The 25,974-nt window shown below is 35.3% G+C and overlaps 1 protein-coding gene across 1 annotated transcript in view; it reads right to left on the minus strand.

The window, feature by feature from the left end:
• CEP57 (centrosomal protein 57) overlaps positions 1-25,974 on the minus strand; it is a 39,775-nt gene that overhangs the window by 1,930 nt on the left and 11,871 nt on the right. The window contains exons 2-10 of the mRNA XM_059185938.1: positions 24,773-24,929; positions 15,736-15,915; positions 15,230-15,351; positions 14,000-14,116; positions 13,311-13,388; positions 10,244-10,351; positions 9,651-9,728; positions 2,517-2,761; positions 1,573-1,717 (exon numbers count right to left, since the gene is read on the minus strand). Coding sequence (XP_059041921.1) covers positions 1,573-1,717; positions 2,517-2,761; positions 9,651-9,728; positions 10,244-10,351; positions 13,311-13,388; positions 14,000-14,116; positions 15,230-15,351; positions 15,736-15,915; positions 24,773-24,929 — 1,230 coding nt within the window. The remainder of the gene's footprint in view (positions 1-1,572; positions 1,718-2,516; positions 2,762-9,650; positions 9,729-10,243; positions 10,352-13,310; positions 13,389-13,999; positions 14,117-15,229; positions 15,352-15,735; positions 15,916-24,772; positions 24,930-25,974) is intronic.

Here is a 25,974-nt window from a genome sequence, read left to right on the forward strand (position 1 = left end):
TTACTGTTTTAAAGCCTTCAAAAACTAATTGTACCAGTCACTGAACACCATGTGTCAAAATATAAAGGGACATACAAACCAGAGAACAAGAGTAAACATCAATATTGGGGCTCTTTCAGAAGGTAAGGCAGTGTTGCCCAAGTGCAAAATAGAGTGAGAAACAAGAGGGGCTGGGGGAAGGTGTCACGGAGAAGACAAAAAATCTGACATGGTAAGTGAAGGATAGGATAGATACTAGAGGTGAAGAGGAGAAGAGTGGTTCTAGAAACTAGTTTGAGGAGCAATGAAACATTATTTTAGATAAACAAAGAGATGTAATGGTAATGTATTAATATAAAAGATTTTAAATTATTTCACTATTCTAGAATAATTTAAACCAGAGAATTTATTTCAGAGAGCTTTACTTGTACTTTCAGCTGCTGCCAAGCTGGTGTTCCAGTAGCGAGAATAAAGTTAAATCGAATGTACAAAAAACAAATTAGACCATTACTCCTATAGCAATCATTTGCTTATATTTATTCTTTTTTAAATGTGAACTTCACAAAAATACTTAAAATCTCAGGTTTTGGAGTTGAAAAGACCCACGCCTGCATGCCAGCTCTGCCATTTACCAGCAGGCCAGTGTGTCCTTGCATAAAGGTTACTTACTTTCACATTAGGATATGCCTACCTCCCAGGAAAGAGCCCATTTCCTTATCCATAGAATAAGACAATACACCCATTTCATAGGCCTTCCATGAAAATCCAATAAGAGGACATATTTAAAAGCACTGAGCATCATGCCTCTCATATAGCCACCAATCAGTAAATGTCAGCCAAACCTATTCTGCGTCCAGTCTTTCTCCATTTCCATCAGTGGTATGGCTGCCCTCTCCCTCAAATGATATTCTGCAGCAAGCTGCCCTGATCTTTCTACTACCAAAGCACAATTCTAATCTGTCTGCTTCTCCCTGACTGCAGTCAGTGATGATCTCTGACAGAGAACTTCTCCCTGCCCAGCTGATCTCCAGACCACTCTCAGCAGTCACAGTAATCACCTAAGCCATGAATCACTATATTTCTCTCCAGATGAAACCCTGGAGTGTGCCCTCCTACTAAGTTCAGTAGGAGGTATTTAATACATGGCTCTTCTATTAATTTAATTTAGCAAGAGAAATATAACAAGATTTTTTTTCACATATTTATATCTGACTTACTCCTTTGGGAATCAAGAATTTCCAAATGCTTTCAAGAGATTTAGATACATTTAGAACCATTTAAATTCATCAGGGAAGTTTAAGTTTGTTCATATAATGGTAAGAGTAAATATATTCAGTATTTGAAACATGTATCTTTGATGATGAAATCGACTCTCAGATTACAAGACAGTGTCTTCCTTCCTAGCCCATTGAGCACCAATCCTTAGTACGAAAGGACTGAATTAGTGTCTACATTAGAGAAATGCTTCCTGTAGCTCCCTATCTGTGATACATTTCAATGTCATCGATTAATGTATTTGAGGAAAGGCTTTTGGCTCTGCTTTGCTCTTTTTAATCATTAGAAACAGGGAAAGGGAAACTGAGTTGGAGTTACCTGGGCTTGGTATTTTCGAACTTTAGTTATTTGGTTGGCTTTGGCCTCCATCCTCCCCACCAGTGCCTCCAGTTCACACTCTAAGTTGTCCTTCAGTTCAACAGTTGGGGATTCTTGGATAAGTTTCGCAAGCTGCTGGTGGTCACTATATAAAAAATAAAAGCAAGGCTTGGTTAAGTTTCTGGTTTCATGGTTAGGTCCAACACAACCCACTCACCATAGGACCACTGGTCTGTGCAATAAAAAATGACTCAATTTCTTAAACAGAGCAACAAGATGGCTTTAAGGCTCAAGAAAGGCACTGGAGGCAAATGCACAAAAGGAGTTCTTAATTTCAAAGACCTAATAATTTATATTGCTTCCTCCCCCAGAACAGTATACATATACACGTATATTGAAAAGAAAAGCCTAGAAAGACAGGGAGGATCTCGTTCTTCAAATACATCCTAATTTATCATTTAAGTTGAACTAAACTCCTCCATGTGTATCAAGCTCCCGATAAGAAAATAAAACTTAAATGTAAACCTTGATCATGAAAACATTTAACAGTATTAAAAAAGGGAGAGATTTCCCCCAGAACAGTTATATTAGTTAAGGTCTTAGTGGATTGGTTCAAGGACTGTGCTCAGATATTTGCTGAACAAATTAACAATACAATTAACGATGTCACCAAGAAGTTAAAATGAAGTTTTAGAACTGTGATTTTTTTAAAAAAAGATTTTATTTATTTGAGAGGGAGACAGCGCAAGCAGCGGGGAGTAGCAGAGGGAGAGGGAGAACCAGACTCCCTGCTAAGCAGGGAGCCCAATTTGGGGCTCAATCCCAGGACCCCTGGGATCATGTCCTGAGCCGAAGGCAGACGCTTAACTGACTGTGCCACCAGAACTAAATATAACTTAAAAAAAAAAAAAACCAAAAAACTAAAAACAAAAACTAAAACTCACAAGCTCATTTGCCCAAATTCATCCTGTAAAGTCTGTAAGACTTCTGACAACTCTTCATTAATGCTGTTGGAGGAGGAAGGTGTTACTGACAACTTCTTACTTTTATTACCACTTCGTGAAGAACCTTGCTTTGTCAAAGGAACATTGTTGACCACTCGATCGTTGCACAGGGCTTTACTGTGTTGCTTCATTAGATGCAAGACATGCTGAACATTGGCTACCACAGCATGACTAGGACTGGTGGACTGAAGAAAAATGAGAATTAATTGAAGCCACATCCCCTAAATCTGTTTTCTTGCTTACTCCCTAAGTAGCATAAAAAGACCCCCACCCACCAAGAAACAATATAAATCTCCTAGAGTAAATCCTAGTACCAAGTCACACTGAACCTCTGAAATTCCTCCAATTCGCCTCTTTGTCTCTACCCTCCTGTCATCCCCTTGCAACTACCCCTACTACAAGAAGATTCCATTTGGACTCCCTGCCCCTAGTGTGTTCAGTCTTTAACTCCATAGTGCTAAAAGCTCTCCTCCTAAAATATTACTCTAATAGGAATATTAGGTTGTTCTCCTACTTGAAATATTTGATGTTAAGCCCACTAACTTTAATGTCCAAATTCCTTAGCATAGGAAAGAAGTCTTCTATCATTGAGCTGCAACTGATACCCCACTGGCCTTATATCCCACCATCCCCTAATTTCTCTGCTTGCTTCAATTGTTTTTTAATCTAGATTCAAATGAACATATAACAACGTGGATGGAACTGGAATGTACAATGCTAAGTGAAATAAGTTGGTCAGAGAAAGACAAATACCATATGATTTCACTCATATGTAGAATTTAAGAAACAAAACAGATGAACAGAGAGGAAGGGAAGGAAAAATAAAGTAAGATGAAAACAGAGAAAAAAAAAAAAAGAAAGAAAACTGAGAGGGAGGCAAACCATGACAGACTCTTTAACTCTAGGAAACAAACAGGGTTGCTGGAGGGACAGGAATGGGGGATACAGTAATTGGGTGACAGGCATTAAGGAGGGCACACAGAAGTAATGAGCACCAGGTGTTGTATGCAACTCATGAATCACTGAACTAGCTCTGAAAATCTCCATTATTTAAATAAACTATATTTGTACATGCCATTTCTTTTGTGTGGCCAACATTTTTTTACCATTCTTTAAAATTAAGTTCAAATATATTAACTTTTAAAGACTTCCTTAAAACCTCCAGGTAATGAATTGGTCCAATTAAACAGTCCATTCTCAGATCACCTACAGCATTTATGTCTATCACAACGTTTATCACAATATATTACAATTGTGTTTCCGTATCTATTTCACTTACTAAACAGTGTATGTACTTCCAGGTAGGAGGGACTGCGGTCAAATTCATTTTACTATCCTCAAATAGTTAAGATGCACCAAGTTCATCCTTGTCACATAAACAACAACAGGAGAAACCTGGTATCCTTTTCAAAGTTTCTGGTTTTGAATGCCAAACAATAATCTCCATATGCTATTTCAATTTACAAACAGATGGCTGGACAAACTTGGCTCCATGAGCATCATCTAGACAGCTTGTTTAAAATGCAGATTCCTACAAAACACTCCAAACTCCGTGTGGTGTCAAGACCTGGAAATGTGTTTTTTTTTTCTTTTAATTTAAAGAAAATTCTTTGGAAATGTGTATTTTTAAGATTGCCAGTTGATTCTGACCAGCCAGGTTTGAAAACCACTGTGCTAAGCTAACAGATAGCCTCTTTTTTCTTACTTTCTATTGTTAGGTAGCAAACTAAATCCAGCATTATATATGAAGAAGTTTGTATACTGTATCCAAGTAGGGTTTGTCCTAGGAATTCAAGACTAGTTCAACTATTTTAAAAATTGATCAATGTAATGCATCAACAGTATAAAGGAAAAAGCACATAACCATATCATTTAATAAAGAAAAGCATCTGAAAATATCCAACACCCAATCAGGTACTCTCAGCAAAGTAGAAACAGACGGAAATATCCTCTAGTTGATAAAGAGGCTTGATAAAGAACCTACAGCTAACATCTTACTTACTGGTGAGACTGAATGGTAATGTTCTCCCCCCACTCAAGATCAGACAAAAGGCAAGGATGTCTACTCTCATCACTCCTGCTTAATGTAATATTAGAAATTCTAGCTAATGCATTAAGGCAAAACAGGAAATAAAAGGTCTGCAAATTTAAAAGAAATAAAACTGTCCCTATTACAGATGACATACTTCTCTACACAGAAAATCCAAACCAATCCGAAAAACAATTCCTAGGACTAGAAAGTAATTCAGTGATATCACAGAATGTAAGCTCAACATACAAAAACTAAATATAATAGCAACGATAATACAAAAACTACATTAAAACTTACACTTGCTCTAAAAAAAATATGTGAGTTTAAATCTAATAAAACAGACATGGGACCAATCCACCAGAAACCACAAAATACTGATGAAAGAAATTGAAGATCTAAATAAATAAATAAAAGCTATACTGTACTCATGGTCTGGAAGATTGAACATAACAAGGACATCAACTCCCCTAAGCTGATCTATAGTTATAATGTAATTCCAAAAACATTATGAAAAGACACTTTTTTTGTAGACAGAGACAAACTTATTCTAGAATTCTTATAATCAAAGAAACTAGAAGAGCTAAAACAATTTTGAAAAAGAAGAATAGAGAAAAGAATCACTCTGCCTGATGTTAAGACTTACTATAAAAAGCCACAGTATGGGGTGCCTGGATGGCTCAGTGGTTAAGTGTCTGCCTTCGGCTCAGGTCATGATCCCAGGGTCCTGGGATCAAACCCCGCATTGGGCTCCCTGCTCAGTGCAGAGGCTGCTTCTCCCTCTCCCACTCCTCCTGCTTGTGTTACCTGTCTCGCTTTCTTTCTGTCAAATATATAAATAAAACCTTAAAAAAAATAAAGCCACAGTAATCAAGGCAGTGTGGTACTGGCAAAGAGGTAAACATATACATCGATGGAACAGAATAAAAAATAAACCTTGACCTAACAAGCCTCATGCTGTATATAAAAATCATTTCAAATAGATCACAGATTTAGATGTAAAATATGAAATTATAAAATACATATGAAACATAAGTGAAAATCTACAGGATGTCGGTCCTGGAAAAGAGTTCTTAGACCTGACAGCAAAAGCATGATCCATAAAAAGCAAGAATCAGTTAACTATTTCATCACAACAAAAAGCTGCTCTGTGAAACACTAAGAGGAAGAAAGACTGGGAGAATATACTCACAAACTATGTATCTGATATATGACTTTTATCAAAATAAGAACTCTTAAAACCTAAGAGTAAAAACAAAAAACAATAAAAAAAAACACATAATAACCAGCCCAATTAAAAAAGGGCATGAAATGTAGGTAGATATTTCATTAGAGGATATATGGATGGTAAATAAGCACATGAAAATAGGACTACCATCATTACTGTAATATAAAATCAAAGCATAGTGAGATATACACTCAGAACAGCTAAAATAAAAAGTGACAATACTAAATGCTGGTAAGGATAGGGAAAAATTTCATCTCTTGGGCACTGCTATTAGGAATGAAAAATGTTACAATCATTTAAAAATAAGTGGATAGTTTAAAAAGAAAATATACACTTACCATACAACCCAGTGATCACATTCCTGGACATTTATCCCATAGAAATGAGTACTTATGTTCACACAAAAACCTGTACACAATGTTGGTACTGGTTTTGTTTGTGAAGACTGAAACTGGGAGCAACCTAAAGGTCCTTAAGTGGGTGAATCATTAAACTGTGGTACATTCACACCATGGGATATTCAGCAAAGAGAAAGGAAGGAACTATGGATACACACATCAATTTGATCAATCTGAAGGGATTTATACTGAGTGAAAAGGTCAATATCAAAAAGGTCACATCCTGCATGATTCCTGTTTTTGAAATGGCAAAACTGTAGGCACGGAGTGCTGGTGGTGGTTGCACGAATATGTGATAAATCCACACTGACCTAAATATACACATGCATGTGCACACATACACACCCACAAGGGCATGTGAAACTAGAGAGATCTGACTTAGGTCTATGAATTGTACCAATGTTAACCTCCTGGTCGTGAAACTCTACTATGTTATGTAATGTCCCGCTGCTGCGGTACACCAAATAAAGGATACAGGGGCCCTTTATTATTTTTGCAATTTCCAATAAATCTAGAACCTTTTCAAAATTAAAAAGTTAGTTTATGTTTTTATCAAGATGATTTAAATTCACCTACAATTAAATGGCTTAGATAGACATTCTCCCTTGCAACTCCGTAGTCATCAATACAACCTTGATTATCAAGAACCAAATTCATTGGTCTCGTTAACAATTCATTTTTATTCTTTTTTAAAGAGATTTTGTTTACTCATTTATTTGACACAGAGAGAGAGATCACAAGTAGGCAGAGGCAGACAGAAGGGGAGGTGGGAGCAGGCTCCCTGCTGAGCAGAGGAACTGATGCAGGGCTCAATCCCAAGACCCTGAGATCATGACCTGAGCCAAAGGCAGAGGCTTAACCCACTGAGCCACCCAGGCGCCCCTCTCGTTAACAATTTAATGCTGATACACACAGTAATCATTAGAGTGTGAAAATATGTGAGTATGTGAAATCATTATTCTGCTCATAACTTGTGTTGGCGATACTAATTGTCTATGTATACTTTCAATAAGTATTATGCAGATTTTAACTTTTTCCTATTATTTTGCTGATTGTATTTATTAATTTTTTTGTTTGTTCAATCTATAATTTAAAACAGGACACGTACTTTATGTTTTTTTAATTTCATTTTTCTAGTAATTCATTTTTATTGCCTTTTACAAGTGTATTGGTCTATGACAACATCTAATTAAAAATAAAAACTGAGGGGTGCCTGGGTGGCTCAGTGGGTTGGGCCTCTCTGCCTTCAGCTCAGGTTGTGATCCCAGGGTCCTGGGATCAAGCCCCACGTCGGGCTCTCTACTCAGTGGGTAGCCTGCTTCCTCCTCTCTTACTGCCTGCCTCTCTGCCTACTTGTGATCTCTATCTGTCAAATAAATAAATAAATAAATAAAATCTTAAAAAAACAAAACAAAACAAAAAAAAACAAAAAACAACTGATCCTTCACAATAGACAGTTTGAGAACACTTGGCTAGGTGACAGCACATTCTTGGCTATTTGAATAATTTTCTTTCAAAGATTTTGTTTATTTGAGAGTGAGCGAGTAAGAAAGCATGAGTGGGGGAGAATCAGAGGGAGAAGCGGACTCCCTGCTAAGCAGGGAGCCTGATGAGGGGCTCAGTCCCAGGACTCCAGGATCATGAACTCAGCTGAAGGCACCAACTGAGCCACTCAGGCACCCCTAATTGAATAATATTTCACAAAGAGTACAAATAACTTCAGAAGGAGGGTTTAGGTTGAAAAGACTGGTCTTCGAACCTGCCTTGTTCAAACTTTGTATTAATGACTTCAATGAGAATTATCAATGATAGGCAATATTTGGAGATAATACAAATAATGAACTAGATTCCAATGTAATGTGGGACAGGGTGAATCTATTCCTATAGTTTCATTTACATACAAATTCTGTATAAAATAATTAGATCTACAAGGTAGGACCTACACTATAGAAGCTAATGCAAAGATTCAGGAAAACACTTACTTCAGTTGACTCTGAAATTCATGAGAGGGGGAGTCTGCTTCTCCCTCTCTCTCTGCCTACCTCTCTGTCTACTTGTGATCTGTCTGTCAAATAAATAAATAAAATCTTAAAAAAAAAAAAAAATTCATGAGAGGGATTGATCATGTGGCTTCTGCCAGAACATTAATATGCTAGGCCGAGCTTTGTCACCAGGAGGTGACAAAGTGTCTATTCTGTGCTAGTCATACCACATTTAGAAAAGAAGAGAGTGATGAGATAAACTCATTAAAACACATCCTGAATAGCTGAAGAAAACGTGTTTATAACCTAGAATAGAAATAGGAGATGAGAATAAAGATAAAGTTATTTTCAAAATTTTTGTTATTACCCTACAGTCAAGGGCTCATTTGTTCTATGTGGATCCCTGAGAGCAGAAAAAGAACAAAGCTAATTTACAGTGAAAGATTTTAACTCACTTAGGAACTTTCAAATAAACTGGTCTAGAAATGTATCAATGAGGTCTCATTAGATGTATTTTTTAAAAAAAAAGATTGTTTTAGAGAGTAGTGGGGAGAAAGGCAGGGGGAAAGAGAATCTCAAGTAGATTCCCTGCTGAGTGCAAAGCAGGACTTGAGGTTTGATCCCAGGACCCTGAGATCATGACCTGAGCTGAAATCAAGAGTCAGCTTTTCAACCAACTGAACCACCCAGAGGACCCTACTAACACAGTTTTATTAGAAATGATCTAGTACTTGCTGATATTTGACAAAATTATCATCTCTACATTTAAACACTAAAGGAGGGGCATCTGGGTGGCTCAGTTGTTAAGTGTCTGTCTTTAGCTCAGGTTATGCTCCCAGGGTCCTGGGATCTAGCTCTGCATCCAGGCTCCCTGCTCATTGAGAAGCCTGTTTCTCCATCTCCCACTCCCTCTGCTTGTGTTTCTCTGTCAAATAAATAAAATCTTAAAAAAGAAAATTAAAAAATAAAAAATTAACACTGAAGGAACGATTCAGGTCTATTTCTGACTGCCTCTTGGGAGAATGAGTTCTTAAGTAATATGCATGTGAGGACAAACAGTATATGATTTCTATTTATTAAAATATCTACCTATATTTAAATATAAATGAACAAGGTTGATATTAAAATCCAATGCTACAAATATACTATTTCCTATTTCATTTACTATGACTCCTTCTCCAAACCAGGGTGTCGGATTTTGTTTGAAACTTTTTAAATTTCCTTGCACATATGTTTTACCTGCTTTAAAGTCCCCCTAGTCTCAGCCCTGCTTTCCCAATCCCATAATACCTTCTTCTATCTCATTCTCACATCACTATGATCCATTGCTGGTAAAGGGGCAAAAAAATGTTTTCAGCATTTCTAGGCATACAGGTGTATGAGTTGATTAAAGAGCTAAGTTGTAAAGAAAAAAAATCCAGACTTTGACCAACTCACCTTTCCAGCTACAAAAGGCATATCCCCCAAGCATAATCTATAATGTGGTTGTGCAGCAAAATAGTTCCTAGAACCTTTCTGAATGGAAAGGAGAGAAAAACAAGTTTATTCACATGATAAAAGCTGACCATATAGCACTAACCTGAAATTTCAGCTTATTGCTGGGCTACTACTTGCTTTATCGATACTGGAATGTTGAGCCCCTAATAATACTTAACAATATGCATCCTAGCCTAAGAAACACTAGGAAGGAAAAAACAGTATGTGCCAAAACAGCAATTACAGTCTCAGTAAAAAAACTGTGTGTATGTGATGCACGTATAGTCAGATACACCTAAAAACACTTAAGAGTAAAAGGTCATTAATCAAATACTGAATAATAAGATTTGCACAGTGTTTTGCAGTTCTAAAATGCTTTCATGTATGTTATCTACTAAGGTAAAAATTTATATGTAATTATTACCCCCATTTTCCCAATGAAGAAACTGAATGAAAGAGATCAAAGGTTGACGTACCACACTGTTTTGAGTATGTTCACATAAATTACGCTAAGTGAAAATCAGCACTTTGACTTACTGGTCCCGTTTTTGTACCTTTTCTGGTGGTTTTGACTTCTTTTTTTTAACTCTTCTTGCTGTAGGAACACATGGAGTTGCCTTATCTTCAAAGACAATTCTATTTGTTTCTAGACCAGTCTGCAACTAAAAAAACAGGACGGCATAAATTTAATGCTATAGGATTAAAAGCTATTATTTAAATCTGAGATTTGCCATGTAAAGACCTGTAAAAGCCTATAGTAGTATCTGACTGGAAAACACATCATAGCTGTATAACCTTTCTTGAATCAATCTTTCAACATTTACCAAATATTTTAAATCAATTACAAGTCTGTCATTTTATCTTGAAGTGCTGTATTATCATTTTTTTTTTTTTTTTTTTACCTTGGAACACTTTAGCTCCATTATTTGTAGTTGTTCCATAAATTAGACCTAATGAGTTAAATGCAATATGTCTAATTCGAAAACAGTGTTTCAATATATTTTTTTTTTACACATGGCAACCATATCAGTGCAAGGCACAAAGCAGTTGGAGAGCAAAATACATTTCTTCCTCTTTAGAAAATTCATACTTTTATAATTTAAAGAAAAAGAAACTGGAAATTTATGTCCAAAAGAACTGAAAGGTATGGTAAAGAACAGCAGATGCTGTTATGCCCTTTTCTCTAGTAACTTAGTGACTACATTAATTTAAAAATAATTTCCTTTGCACATGGTAGAAATTCCATAACCAATTTCTAGGGATATCAAATAAGGGCTGCTGCCATCCCTAAACCAACTATCAGATTTCCTAAAACAACAACAACAACAAAAACATAAATATACACACACACATGTATTTGTCTACAACAGTGGCTTTTCAAACCAGCCTGTCTATCAAACTCATTTGGAGTTTATGAGAAACATTCAGATTGTAATGATTTTCTCTGGACCTCACTGTTTAAAAAGTACTGTTTTAAAAAGTTCCCCATGAAATTATGATGGAGCTGGAACAAACACTCAGAACCAATGGATTAAAGAAATAGAATACTAATAATTCCTATAATGACTAAATTCATTAGGCAGAGACTCTGTTCAGAGATAAAGCAAGAGAGGGATGCTTACCCTCAGGAGCATCTACATTAAGCATTTAATAATGCTTTACAGATAGTAAACTGAATAGATAGAATTCACTGAACATAAAATTACACTCTGGAATACCTATGAAGCCAATGAGCTTGAACAGCATAAAAAGAACAATTTTTTTCTGAATGTTTTAACTTCCAGTTTATTTATTTCTTCTTGGTAGTAGTTATCTATTTGTGTGGCAGAATTTTACCATTTGAGTACTTTAATACTTGGTCTTTTCTCTTGTTTGATCTCTCCAATACTTGGAAGATATAATATGAAGACCACTTCATCGTGTTAAAACCCAAGCTCTGAATGGTTAAATACCTTGCCAGAGATTAGGAAAGTTAAGGTTAACTTGATTTTGGGGGTGCTTGGGTGGCTTAGTTGGTCAAGTGTCTGCCTTTGGCTCAGCGTCATGATTCCTGGGGTTCTAAGACTGAACCTGGCATCTGGCTCCCTGCTCACTGGGGAGTCTGCTTCTCCCTATCTCTCTCCTCTACAACTCTCCCCAACCATGTGCTCATATGCTCTCAAAAAAATAAATTCTCTTAAAAAAAAAAAAAAAAAAAGGTTAGCTTGATTTGGAACCATGTACAATCCGTGGTCATTGTTATTCCACTATAATAGTGTTCACTCTCAGAACTCAAAACATTTTCAGAGTGCCAGGGTGGCTCAGTGGGTTAAAGCCTCTGCCTTCAGCTCAAGTCATGATCTCAGGGTCCTGGGATCAAGCCTCGCATCCATCGAGCGCTCTGCTCAGCAGGGAGCCTGCCTCCCGCTGCCTCTCTGCCTACTTGTGATCTCTCTCTCTGTCAAATAAATAAATAAAATGTTTAAAAAAATTTACTATATTATCAGTAATAAACATTTGGCCCCTTCTTTATGCCTGAGAAATGAAAAAAGAAAGCAAAAATACTCTAAATTAAAATTTAAATAATGAACCTGCTTAATTTTTACTTCATGTACAACAGAACTCACCACCACAATGCCACAATGTATATAAAGCACAATCCACAAGTTTGAATGTTATAAGTGAGGAAGTGGAGAAAGAAAATACATCAGGTTTAATAGAGATATATTAATTCAATGAATTCTGGGAAGTAATGAAGAAGTAGACAAGATGACAAAGAGAACAGAATGTTTACAGTCTTGCAAGCCCACATGTGAACTGAGCTGGCATCTGACCACAGCCTGAACTGCAGAACCTCCATTCCTAACTGTTTTTGGAATCAAGACCTGCTTCTTGTGTTAATATGATGGGAAGAGGTACATACAAATGTATAAAACTTAAAGACTTTGGAAGTGGGAGGGCAATATATGGGAGGTATTTAAACAAATAAGCTCGTAAGAGAGTCTTCAGTTACAAACAAAGTGTTTATTTCTAAGACTTACAGGGTACAAAAGTATTACTGTATCTTTAAGAAATGGAAGTTCTGGTTGGTTTACACAAACTCAGTTGTTTTTGTGAATTCATACTGCCCCAGCTATTCTATTTGGTAACCAATGCACAGGATAAAATCAAAGACTAGGAGCAAACAGAGCTCACTTTCCCTTTATGGTAGCTTTTGTGAATTAGTATGGGTAACTAGCTAGTGGGGCAGCCTATTACCTCAATTTCTGTCCTGGTGTTTTGAGGCCACTAAAGAAAAGGAAAATGTGTAAGATGGAAACTACATGATGGCTTTCAAACATTTCTAGTAGTGTCCCATGTGAGAAATTTTACATAGTTAGGTATTACATTATATATAATATCTGTCTATTATTTTTTTAAAATGCTGATTGGTACATCACAATTTAAATAACTCTAAAAAACTGCTCAACTTTTATTCTCTCCCTGTAAAAATATAGGTTTATTTTCCATATCAAGCTATGTCTGACAATTAATATATTGGGTTATTCCAAAATATAAATAATTTAAGAAGTCCACATTTAATCTTTTGTATTAAGAAAAGTATGAAATATGAGGAGCCTATCTGCTGACACTGCAACTTACCTGGGCTGCCTTAGTTTGCATACGTTTTCTTTCTTGTTCTTCTTCACGGAGCTTTGCTTCTAACTCTTGCATTTTTTTCTAGTAATAAAAATATTAAAAGTGGTTAGTGAAAGATTTAGTGTCTTTATGTAAAATTTAAAACAGCAACACAGTAATCTGCTATAAAATTTTAGCACAGTAAATATATGCTTGCTAGTTCACTCTAGTAATGGGACTGTGGTTGCCAGTAACCATGACACTCTTTGTGATTCATTATTAGTCATTTGTGAAGTAGCTGTGAGGCAGTTGAACAGAATTATGGGTAAAATCTATGGCCAAAGCACACAGCACTGAACGAAGGCATATAGGGTACATGGAAGCTAAACTGGGAACTTAATCTCAGTGGTAAAAATATTTCCCAAGTGAACCAATTAAAACTAAAGAGAGCAGCTTAAACCAAGTAACACAAGCCTTAAGGATGATCAAAAACATTTACGCTTCCAACATTTTCAAAAAGAACTATTTCCTTATGCACATCAAGATTATAAAATGTGAACACTTTCTCCAAATTTACATATTTGCCTTTAAAAATTCCTGTTTCTTTGCTACAAGGTCACTTTTCTTCCTATAAATATCCAGTATTATAAAATGATCAGTTTTACAAAAGAACCATTATTATGCACTGATGAGTGAAAGAAACATTCACTGACTTCTGCCAGGGCCTGCATTGTGGTAAGTTTGTTATACTCCTGCTCCAGAAGATCCAACTTTTCAAGTTGGCTCTGCACATGTGTTTGATCATGTTGTCGTTCTCTTTCGAGGGAAACCTAGGGAACAGTAATAAACAGCACGATAATTTGACAAAACAAAAAGCAACTGACACAGGGCATATACTATATATTTTATTTGTTTGGCCTTTCATAGAACTACTTAGATACTACAGAGAAATTCTAGGAGAACATATTAAAATGAAACCACAGAGGGAAAACAAGTGGAATCCTGTTCTCACCATATACTATTACATTTGGTTCCATATACTGAGACTTTCATTATACTCTGGGGTAGAAGGATTTATTAGATACACATAGACTACTAATACTTTCAATGAGTCTGGTTCACTTACATAGTTAATCTCTTAATTAGGGCAATAATTATTTTTGTATCTATCATTTATACTGTCTCTGAATTCTATGCAAAATATCTAGTATTATATTTTTAGGTTTAGTGTCAAGGTGTTGAAAAGACTACCATCTGACGTCACAGAGTAAACCATTAAACTAGGCTAGGCTAGTGGACAGTTAATGCCCTTAAAAAAAAATACATTGTTAAAAATTGGCATAAATCATATTTTATTTCCAGTACTAATCTTAAGAAATGGGCTATTTTTGAAATTTACTAATGAAACAAGGTTATTAATTCAAAGACATTTATTATATATGCCTAACAGATATACTAATCAAAACATTTTACTCTTCTCTTATAGATTCTTTCTAACCTAAGAACTGGAATACCCCAAATGAAAGAATTGCTATATTACTGTATATAATGGTTTCTATTTCCAATCATGTGGCAGATTCAACTGACTACCCCTTTCCCCAATGTATAAACAATTCAAGTAATTTCAGCCTTGGGCTGTTAAACTGTTCACAAGCCAGACACTATCGAAGCTGTAAGCAGAGGATATGACAGGGTGTGTGAGGGTCATGGAAAAAAGAAACCTCTTTATAGCTATGCTGAAGAAACAAATCACATTTTCCCCCAAAGCCTACCCGAGCTGTTTCTCAAGATGAACTTCTTGTACTACTATTGGTGATTAGGATAAAAGGAGAAATGACTACCATAACAGAACTGTTAGTCTTTACTGTGAAAAAAGATCTTTAGGTCAGTCTGATTTTCCCCATAACTTACATTCTTGAAAATGAATCTGTGATACACCATACCTGTTTTTCTAAGACAGATGTCCTTTCCATTTCTGCATGCTTTATCATATTGCGCATGTATTCCAACTGTTTTTCTAGAAGATTGCACTTATTTTCTGCAGCTAACAACTGAGATGTCAGTTCTAAAAAGAATACGTAACAAAAGGAGAAATTAGCTCACCCATGGGAAGTTTTAACAAGCTATTTAATGGGAATTAATTCTACTATGTAAACAACGAACACTATCCAGTAGCTCTAGAAGCCTATTCAGAGGACTTAAGTCATTCTCTTTCTATATGCAAGTCCAATCTGTCTTGAATTCAATCAGTAAATATAATGCAGGACCATCAGCATGTGTTTTTTGAAACGCACCTGAGTATAACGCAATTCTGGAGTGCCCAAAGACACTGACTAATAGAAAATACTAATGTGAAATTGCTTCTAGAATAATTTTACAAGACATTTTGTGTATTTCATTTTGTATTTTGTGTATTTGTAGGTTTCATTTTCTTCATAATTAAACAAACCTTGATTGTGCTTTGACTCCTCATTCTTTGAATTCTCTCTTTCTTGTATCTGTTCATCCAATACTTTCTTATACTCAATTGTTTCTCTAGACAAGGTTTTCACACTTTCTTCTGCCTGAATTCTTTCAAGTTCTAAGCGTCGAATCTTATCTTGAAGATTCTTCAGAGCAGAAAATATAGCTGCCAAACCCAAACATGCATAATATAAATATATGGAGAAGGTCCAATTAAAAAAAAAAACTCATCTAAATAAAAAGTAAAACATGGGTGGGCCCAGGGGAGAAACACTCTTTGGGAAAAATGAAATGCTTATTACTGCGACATAATTGTTTTTAAAAAAATCCATTAAAAAAATCCATTTAAAGACATACTCTGAGTCTCTTAAATACACTAGACACTCAAAAACCAAATCATGGTAAAACATTTTGAAGATTTTATAAAATGGTAAAAATATTTAGCTAATCATATAAAATTCATTAACTGTCCAAAAGTACATTAACTACCAATCTGCTTTCTGTTTTATTAATAGGATCACATGCAGACTCAAACTGTAGAGTTACAGAACTCAAGCACAAAAGGACTATTTTTTTAAATCTCAATTTTTCATTATATAGGAAAAATTCTATTCATTCTTTAAACTGTCCCCCCACCAAAAGTTTCTGATTATAAAAGTAATACATGATCTCTATAGAAGGCACAGGAAAAGAAAACAAAAAGAACAACTTACACTCTTACTACGAAGAGGTAATGACAATCACTTTTGGTTACTGCTTTCTATCTTTTTTGATATGAATAAAACAAATTTAAATCAAAATTTGCCTAAGTTTTCTTTTTTGATGTTAGCACAATGAAACTGTGAGTATTCCCTCATACAATCAGATAGTCTTAAAAGATTACTTCCTCATAGTCAATAACTAAAAATTGAAAAATTAAGTTGCTGGGTGGGTCAAAAAAACCTTATTTGAAAGGTTTTTGAAACAAAATACCTTCATAAAAGGCTGTATCAATTTATACTTTCATCAGATGTATGTGTCTTTGGCAACACACACCACTATTAATTACAACATTTCTGTTATTTTGTTTAAGAACAAAAGCTCCTTCTGGTTATTTCACTTTGGAGTTCTATTAAAAATTTACATATATATATATATATATATAAAAATTGGCCAGATATATATATATATATATATATATATATATATATATATATATATATATATATATATATCTGGCCAATTTTCTTCTGAATTCCTTAAAAAAAAGTCCCCCCATCACTTTATTATTGGTCCTTAATTCCAGAAAATATACCTGCCAGTTTAGATGTTGTCAGTTTTGGCATAAAGATGTTCTGATTTTTCATATTATAACAACTTTAACATCAAGTTCTTTATATAGGTAGAACATTCTTCTGTAACTTCAAGAATATATATACTTCATATTTTCCTTTATTGTACGTGTAGTTTCATATATGTTTACATTTAATTCTTTAAGTGAAATAAAAGTTATTTTTGCACTGAAAGAAGAACTTTAAATGGCAACTGTATCATATACCAAATTCACACAGGTACCAATATATATAGATATAATTATTACTCACACACATGTACCCACTACATAGTTTCACACACACATACCGGAAACCACAGTTTCAGGACTTTTATTCTGATTTCGTTATTAGTATTCCAGTATTTGAACTATTAAAACCTTATAAACATTGATACTGCCAGTCTCCCACATTACAGAAATCCTTAGAACATTCCAAATTTATTCTTACAATTAACATATTCAGAAACATTTTGCCTAAACAATGACTTAATGACTAAACAATGACTTAATGACTCAATGAAACATTATGTAAACCATATAATACATAGGAAAAACTGTCATCTTGTAAAAATCAAGGCTTCTTACTCAAAACAAGGCACACTTTTCTGTTTATTAATGTAATTCATTCACTTGCCAAATTTTTAGAGCCTAGAATGTTATAGGCTCCAAAGAGGAGACTGATACATTTTATAATATAGTCAGCTTATTCTTTCTATTATGTAATGAGACTTCAGTGGAATTAGAAAGAACACAGACATGAAATACATACAACGTAGAAACCTAAAAAATAACGGAAAAGACTAAGGAGAGGAAAAGATTCCAGATTTAGAATTATTTAAAGGAACAATTTTCTAAAAAACCTAGAGTAATTAGATAACAAATTTAATAGGAAAGGAGAAAATCAATATATGCCTTTATATCAATTCAGTTTTGTTTTGTTTTTCTTTTCAAGATTCATTTATTTCAGAGAAAGAGAACATGGTGGGGAGGGACAGAGGGAGAAGGAGAAAGAATCTCAAACTGACTCTGCTCTGAATACAGAGCCTGATGTAGAGCTTGATCCCACCACGAGATCGGGACCCAAGCTGAAACCAAGAGTAGGATACCCAAATGACTGTGCCACCCAGGCACCCCATCAATTCAGGGTTTTAATTTTTATTTAATTTTCTTAAAGATTTTATTTACTTATTTGACAGAGAGAGACACAGAGAGAGAATGAACACAAGTAGGGGAGAGCAGGAGAGGGAGAAGCAGGCTTCCCACTGAGCCCAGGACCTGGGATCATAACCTGAGTTGAAGGCAGCCGCTTAACAACCGAGCCACCCAGGTACCTAATTCAGGCTTTTTAAAAACCTCTTCTGAATGACTCAGACTTTGTAATACCAAACATTTCTTGCATCCCTTCATTAGATTACATCTAATAGTATATGACTTTGCCAGTACTTTATTTCTGCATTTACAGTTATTAGAGCAATTGGCTGGAACCCATCATTTTTGTTCTGCATGTCAACAACTACAGTATCACAAATGTGCTAGATTAACAAAAAGACCCAGTATGAGGTATATGCTCTCTTTTTCTAGCCATCTGGAATGGCTTATTTGTCACCAAAATTATTTCAATGTTTCTCAACAACATAAAAAAATGGGAAGATAAACCATGCTCATGGACTGGAAGAACTGTTAAAATGTCCCTATTTACCAAAAGCAATCTACAGATTCAATGTAATCCTTATCAAAATACCAACCGGTTTTACTCACAGAATGAGAACAAATGATTCTAAAATTTATATAGAACCATAAAAGACCCTAAATAGTGAAAGCCATCTTAAGAAGCATAAACAAAGCTGGAGGTATCACAATCCCAAATTCCAAGATTGCAGCAAAGCTACCATAATCAAAACAGTATGGTGCGGGCACATAAACATAAAGATCAATGGAACAGGATGGAAAGCCCAGAAATAAACTTATATGATCAGTTAACCTGTGACAAAAGAGGTGAGAACTACTGGGACTGTATCAAACTAAAAAGCTTTTACACAGCCAATGAAGACATCAACAAAACAAAAAGGCAACCTACTGAATGGCAGAATATTTACAAATCATGGATGCTGATAAGGAGTTAATGTCCAAAATAGACAAAGAACTCCTAAAACGTAATACCAAAAAAAATCCACAAATAATCCAATCAAAAGGAGAAGACATGAATAGACATTTTTCCAAAGAAGATATATCTAGATGGCCAAAAGACACATGAACAGATGTTCACGCTAATCACCAGGATATGCAAGTCAAAACCACTATGAGTTATGACTTCACACTAGTAAGAACAGCTAGTATCAAAAAGACAAGAAATGACAAGTGTTTTCAAGGATGTGAAAAGGGATCGCTTATGCACTGTTGGTAAAAGTATAAACTGGGGAAGTCACTGTGGAACATTAAGAAGGTTCCTCAAAAAAAAAAAAAAAAAAAAAAGGAAATACTACCTGATACAGTAATAGTAATTCCACTACTGATTACCCAAAGAAAACACTAATTTGAAAAGACACATGCACTCCTATGTTTATTGCAGCATTATTTATAATAACCAATCTAAGCGCACATCCACAGATAAATTAAAGAGGATGTGATATATATAATGGAGTATTAGATATGCCACACATATATACATAATGGAGTATTAGCCATAAAAAGGAACGAAATCTTGCCATACATGATGAGATGGGTCAACTTAGAGGGGTTTATGCTAAATACATAAGCCAGAGAAAGACAAATACCACATGATTTCACTTATATATGGAGTCAAAACAAAAACAAAAACAAACCCTAATAAACAAAACAGAAACAGACTCATAAACACAGAGAACTGGTGGTTGCCAGAAAGGAGGCGAGTGGGAGATAGGCAGAATATGTGAAGGGGATTAAGAGGTACAAAATCCAGTTGTAAGTCACAGGAATAAAAAGTACAACATCGGCAACACAGCCAATAATACCGCGATAATATTGAATGGTGACAGTAAACTACATTTATTGTGGTGAGAAGAGTATAATATATAGGGCTGTCAAATCACTATTCTGTATACCTGAAACTAATGTAACAGTGTATGTCAACTACACTTCAAAAAAAAAAAAAAAAAAAAAAAAAAAAAAAAAATCCCTGGGGCACCTGAGTGGCTTAGTCAGTTAAGTGGTTGCCTCCAGCTCGGGTCATGATCCCAGGGTGCTGGGATGGAGCCCCTCATTGGCTCCCTGCTCATCAGGAAGCCTGCTTCTCTCTCTCCCACTCTCTGAGTTCCCTCAGAGATGTCTTCATTGGCTGTGTAAAAGCTTTTTAGTTTGATACAGTCCCAGTAGTTCTCACCTCTTTTGTCACAGGTTAACTGATCATATAAGTTTATTTCTGGGCTTTCCATCCTGTTCCAGTTATTAGAGCAATTGGCTGGAACCCATCATTTTTGTGTTCCCTCTCTCACTGTGTCTCTCTCAAATGAATAAATAAAATCATAAATAAATAAACAAATTGATTAATTCTTACCAAAGAAGTTTATACAGCAGGCCTGAACCTTGGCTACTCTCTGGAAACTAGGCTCTTGAAATGTTCCTTCAGTTACTAATCAATACGGTTTTGTATGCTTAAGGCACTAAATCCTGCTGCATAAATCTGCTTTGATTGCATAAACAAAAGTGTTTTATGGTGAATATCATGACTGTGCAGGCACAAAGTGTTTTGTGTGACCAGCCCAAATAAAAGCCATAGTGTCTGACACTTAAGTGGGCTTTCCTGAGCAGAAACACTACACATGTCATGCAGTTTATTGCTGGAGGAGGAAGTGTTTTTCTGTGTGACCTTCATGAGGGAGAAATTTGGAAGCCTAAATTTTGGTTTCTCTAGATTCTACTGTACAACCACTTCTGAAACTTGTGAATCCTCTAAGTTAATCTTCCACCATGTAGGTGGTCCTCAGGTCCCAGAATATGAAATATTCAATAATGTTTTCAGATTCCACAACACAACTGAATTTTAAGACACCACTTGCTAAGTTTTGGTGTAATATCAAATAAAAATATCCACAAATTGCTGGAAAGGCTATTAAAGTATTACTTCTTTTCCATCTACATATCCATGTCAGGCCAGGTTTTTTTCACATACTTTAATCAAAACAATTAACACAAATGGAATGCAAAAATAGATGAGAATCAAGCAGTTTTCTACTAATCTAGAAATAAGGGACTTACAAAGTATAAAATAAAACAATGTCACTCTCTGCAGTATATTTTTTAAATCTGGAAAACAGTTATTCTTCATTAACATATTATATAAATATGCAGTGGGTTAATTAGGGTTCCCTGAATTTAAAAAATTGGAGAACCAGTGCCTTAGAAGAACAGATGGGCAGTAAACTGTAATCAATACCTACCTAGCACACTAGCTATAACTTGATTTCTCTCTTTTGTCACAATAATCTGAGCTTCTTCCAACAGGTGTGATACAAATTTGTAATAGATCCATCTCTCTTAGCTTTTATAGAGGCCATGAGTGGCCTGGCACAGTGGAAACACCCAGATAACAGCCCCATCAGTTTATCTCCATGTGCTGTACATGTGTTACCATTTCATTTTCCACAAGGACTAGGCTAAGTGAAAGGTTTAGAAAGCACTGGCCTAGTAGAATTGCCTCATAGTTACCTTGCTTCAAATGTCCAAGCCATTCTGCACACTACTGTGATTTGAAATGTATTAAATAACATAAATAATGGGTTAGACTTCTTTGGATTGACATTAGTTATGTTTTTTTTTTAAAGGGCTCCAAGGGGCAGGGAAAAAAAGTGGTTCCAAGGACAATACATTTTTTTTGAAGGCAGTAATAACTTCCAATTTCTTGCTCATCTCTTCAAAAACTCAAAATGAATATGAAAATGAGAATTTAAAAAAACATAATTTAATTATCTTTCAATGGCATTAATCAAGCCATATTTTCAATGTGATTATTAGATAGCCAAGTGAAATGGTAATTTATCAAATGAAAGTATATTAAACTAGAACTAAAGAAGAGTTGGTCTTCTTTATTGTAATGTATTCATACAAAAAAAGCATTTATTACATGTAAAGAAGAAAAGTTTATCATACAGAGTATCTATTCAAATTAAGACTTCAGTCATTCAAACAGAAGTCTGGTGTTTTGCACAAATATTTTTATTCAATGCTCAACTTACTAACTAAAAACCTCTTACAGGATATAGTGTCTCAAAGATGAAGATAATAAAGAAAATGTTAATTCAATGGTTAACAAAACAAGTGATAGAAAGCTACTCATCTGAACACAGCAGCTAAAGATTTTGGCGATTTAGAAAAATAAAAGCTGTGTAACATACAAACAACATATGGTAAAAAAGCAAAGAATAAATAACTGAAGCCCACAGTGGATAAAAAAATCTGTTAAGAAACAAGATGGGATTGGGAGGGAGACAAACCATAAGTGACTCTTAATCTCACAAAACAAACTGAGGGTTGGTGGGGGGAGCGGGCTTGGGAGAAGGGGGGTGGGGTTATGGACACTGGGGAGGGTGTGTGCTTTGGTGAGTGCTGTGAAGTGTGTAAACCTGGCAATTCACAGACCTGTAACCCTGGGGATAAAAATATATGCTTATATAAAAAATAAAAAATTTAAAAATTTAAAAAAAACTGTTAAGATTTAGTAATTATTATTTAAAAAATAAGCACATACAAAAATAATCATGCAACAAAGTTCTAGCAGAAATACAAGGTCTAGGAATCAGATATCAATCCTTCCACTGCAATATTATATCTAGTTCTGATCTTCACCTCTATCGAAAGAAACTTAAAAAAAAAGTTCAGAGAAAAGTAATTACTAAAGAATGAAAAGAATAAGAAAAGTGAAATGGGGCAGATTTATTCATATAGGAGAAAGTCAGCAAATGTTTAGCCCTGTGTGAGTGATAATGCTACATTCTGCTTGTGTGTCACTAATGGTTTTAAAGAACAAGTGAGAGAAGAGGGAAAAAGGAGATGAAGAGGAAAGTAAGCAAAAGAAAAAATAATGTGTACATAGTAAATCAGATCTCTTATCCCTTCAGAGCATGGTGTTGTGAACTGTTTAAGCAATGCCTCAGGATATTCACTATGATCCATTATGCTTTTATAGCATTTTTTGTATCAATCCAATGATATCTACTTTCAGTATGGGACAGCCAGATAAGGAAACCAGTACCTGCTTTCCCATAACAAAAAAATGAAGGCTCTGGAAGGTTGGTAAAGGACCAACAGAATTTAGAAGAGGTATCTGAGAAGAGCAGGAAGAGGTATGTGTTGGGGAAGCTGGCAGAGAGGAAGATTTCTCAAAATAATTAATACATAATGTGGGTTTTAAAGACTATAATTCCCTAACAGAAAGATTTCAGTAAGAGGGCACAGCAAGAGAAAGACTTATAAGCTTGACATGGCTGGTGTGACAGCCAGAATGGACACCCAAGAATACCTATGTCCTAATCCTTCAATCTCTGATACATGGCAAAAAGGACTTTGGGAAAGGATCCTAACAGAGAGATATGAAGCATGAAAGACCCATGACCCATGACTCCTTGAATGGAGCAATAAAGAAGGCAAAGGAAGGAATGCAGACAGCCTCTAGGAAGAAAGACTGGCCCTAACTAAAAGTTAGCAAGACAATGGAACCTCAGCTCTATCACCACAGGTAACTGAATGCAGCCAAACAGTTGAATGAGCTGAGAACAGATTCTTCCCTAAACTCTCTAGTAAGGAACAGAGCCCAGTCAACACCTTGATTTCAGCCTCATAGAATGCTAAACAGAAGACCCTGCTAAGCCCATCCAGATTTCTGCCCTAAAGAAACTGTGTGATGGCGATTTAAAGTTGTGTTAAAGTTGCTGAGCTGTGGTAATCTGTTAAAGCAGCAAGAAAGCTAATACAGATGACAAGTTCTGGGAAAAGATATAGTTCTAAGTAGCCAGAGCAAAGGATATGTGGGTAAGGAAGAACAGAAGAGAAGACAGGGATGAAATTGGTAAGGTAGGTAGAATCTAGATTAAAAAAAACAAAACAAACAAAAAAACCCCCAAAAAACCAAACTAAAAAAAAAAAAACCAAACAAAAAAAATCCCCTGCTACAATTTGTTTAAAGTAGGAGAGATGATGCAGAATGTTGTTTAAATGGGGATGAGAGGGAAACCACAGGTTAAGCAATTATTTAGGAGTATATCACAATTATCTATGTAATAGATGACGAAAGTCTAAGCCAAAGCAATAAGAATGAAGAGATATAACCAATACATCTTTGGGATATTTCAGAGGCATAAATACTGATTTTTTGGTTCATGACTCATATTGCATATGACAGAACAGTCCTAGATTTCTCAAAGTATTTAGCCTTGATGATTTAGTGGACAATACTGTTTAACAATCAGTGAACAAAAGAAAAGCACTGTATTTTGACGAGGTTAAAAATAGGAAAAGGGAAAATAGGTACTCTTCTTTTTTTTTTTTTGAGTGAAAGTGAGCACGTGTGTGGGGGGGGTTGGGAGATCATGACCTGAGCATAAATCAGGTTCTGGATGCTTAACTGACTGAGCCACCCATGTGCCACTCCTCTAATTTTAAAATACCTAGAAGACATAAGAGTTTTAAAGCAGTGGATGAACAAACAATAAAAAACATCTATTTTGTCAGGCTCTATTACCTCTGCTGTTACTTTCTGGATAGGCAAATGTAGGCTTATTTGGGGAGCGTCGTAGATCACTATTAAGGAAAGGCTTATCAGGTGGATATACTACATACGGAGATGAGGAATGGCGAACCATACTTCCATCAGACCTTGAGGGTTCGACTACGATGTTCTGAAAAATAAAAATATAGAAATTACCTTTCAAAATTTTACACTGCAAAAAGGATGTAAATACACACATACACACACACAGAGGTGTGCACGCACGTGTACACACACACACACACACACAGACAATTTGTTCCTGAGAACTGTACAGCTCATGTTCCATTGATGGTGACAACAGAAAAAAGAGAGCTCACTGACCATACACAACAGAATTCAATCATTATTTTAAAATAATAAAACTTTTCTGTGTTTCTTATGTGCATAAATATAGCCATATAACAGACATTGTAAAAAGGAAATAATGTTCAACAACCTGAATAGAAATGCTGCACAGAAACACTTGAATATGATACTCATAATAAATGTAATATGTTTACTTAAAAATATGTAGTGTAAAATATAAATTCAGAAAAGTAAATACTGTCTTTTTATAGTATCTGAAACTGCTACAAAATGACTGAATTAATCTCTCTCCAATCAAGTAAGTAATTCTTGAATATTTATTAAATGTCCAAGACTCTGTGGTATACAGACAGACAGACATAGTTCTTGCTCCAAAAAATTTATATTTAGGAAAAAAAGGTGGGGGAGAGCAATTAGAAATACCAAGTACCCAAGTATAATTGTGTTTTTTTTTTTTTTTTTTTTTAAAGATTTGCTTTATTTAGTTGAGAGAGAGCATGAGGGGGGAAAAGGTCAGAGGGAAAAGCAGACTCCCCATGGAGCTGGGAGCCTGATGTGGAACTAGATCCTGGAACTCCGGGATCATGACCTGAGCCGAAGGCAGTCACCCAACCAACCGAGCCACCCAGGCGCCCTCCAAATATAAATTTTAATTCCAAAAAAACACTATTATGAATGAGATTTGGTTCAATTAGGGATTATGTTCCACATGATTTCAGTTTCAGGGGATGCTAACTGTGGTATATTGTTAATTGTAGATGATTTCCTATTGGTAGAGAGACCTAAAGCGGGGAAAGTAATGGAGAAACTGAAAGCTAAGGTGGAAGATACAATTATACTTGCTACTCAGAATTCTCATTTATCTT

Source organism: Mustela lutreola, chromosome 1 (assembly GCF_030435805.1).
Source record: "Mustela lutreola isolate mMusLut2 chromosome 1, mMusLut2.pri, whole genome shotgun sequence".
Lineage (NCBI taxonomy): Eukaryota > Metazoa > Chordata > Mammalia > Carnivora > Mustelidae > Mustela > Mustela lutreola.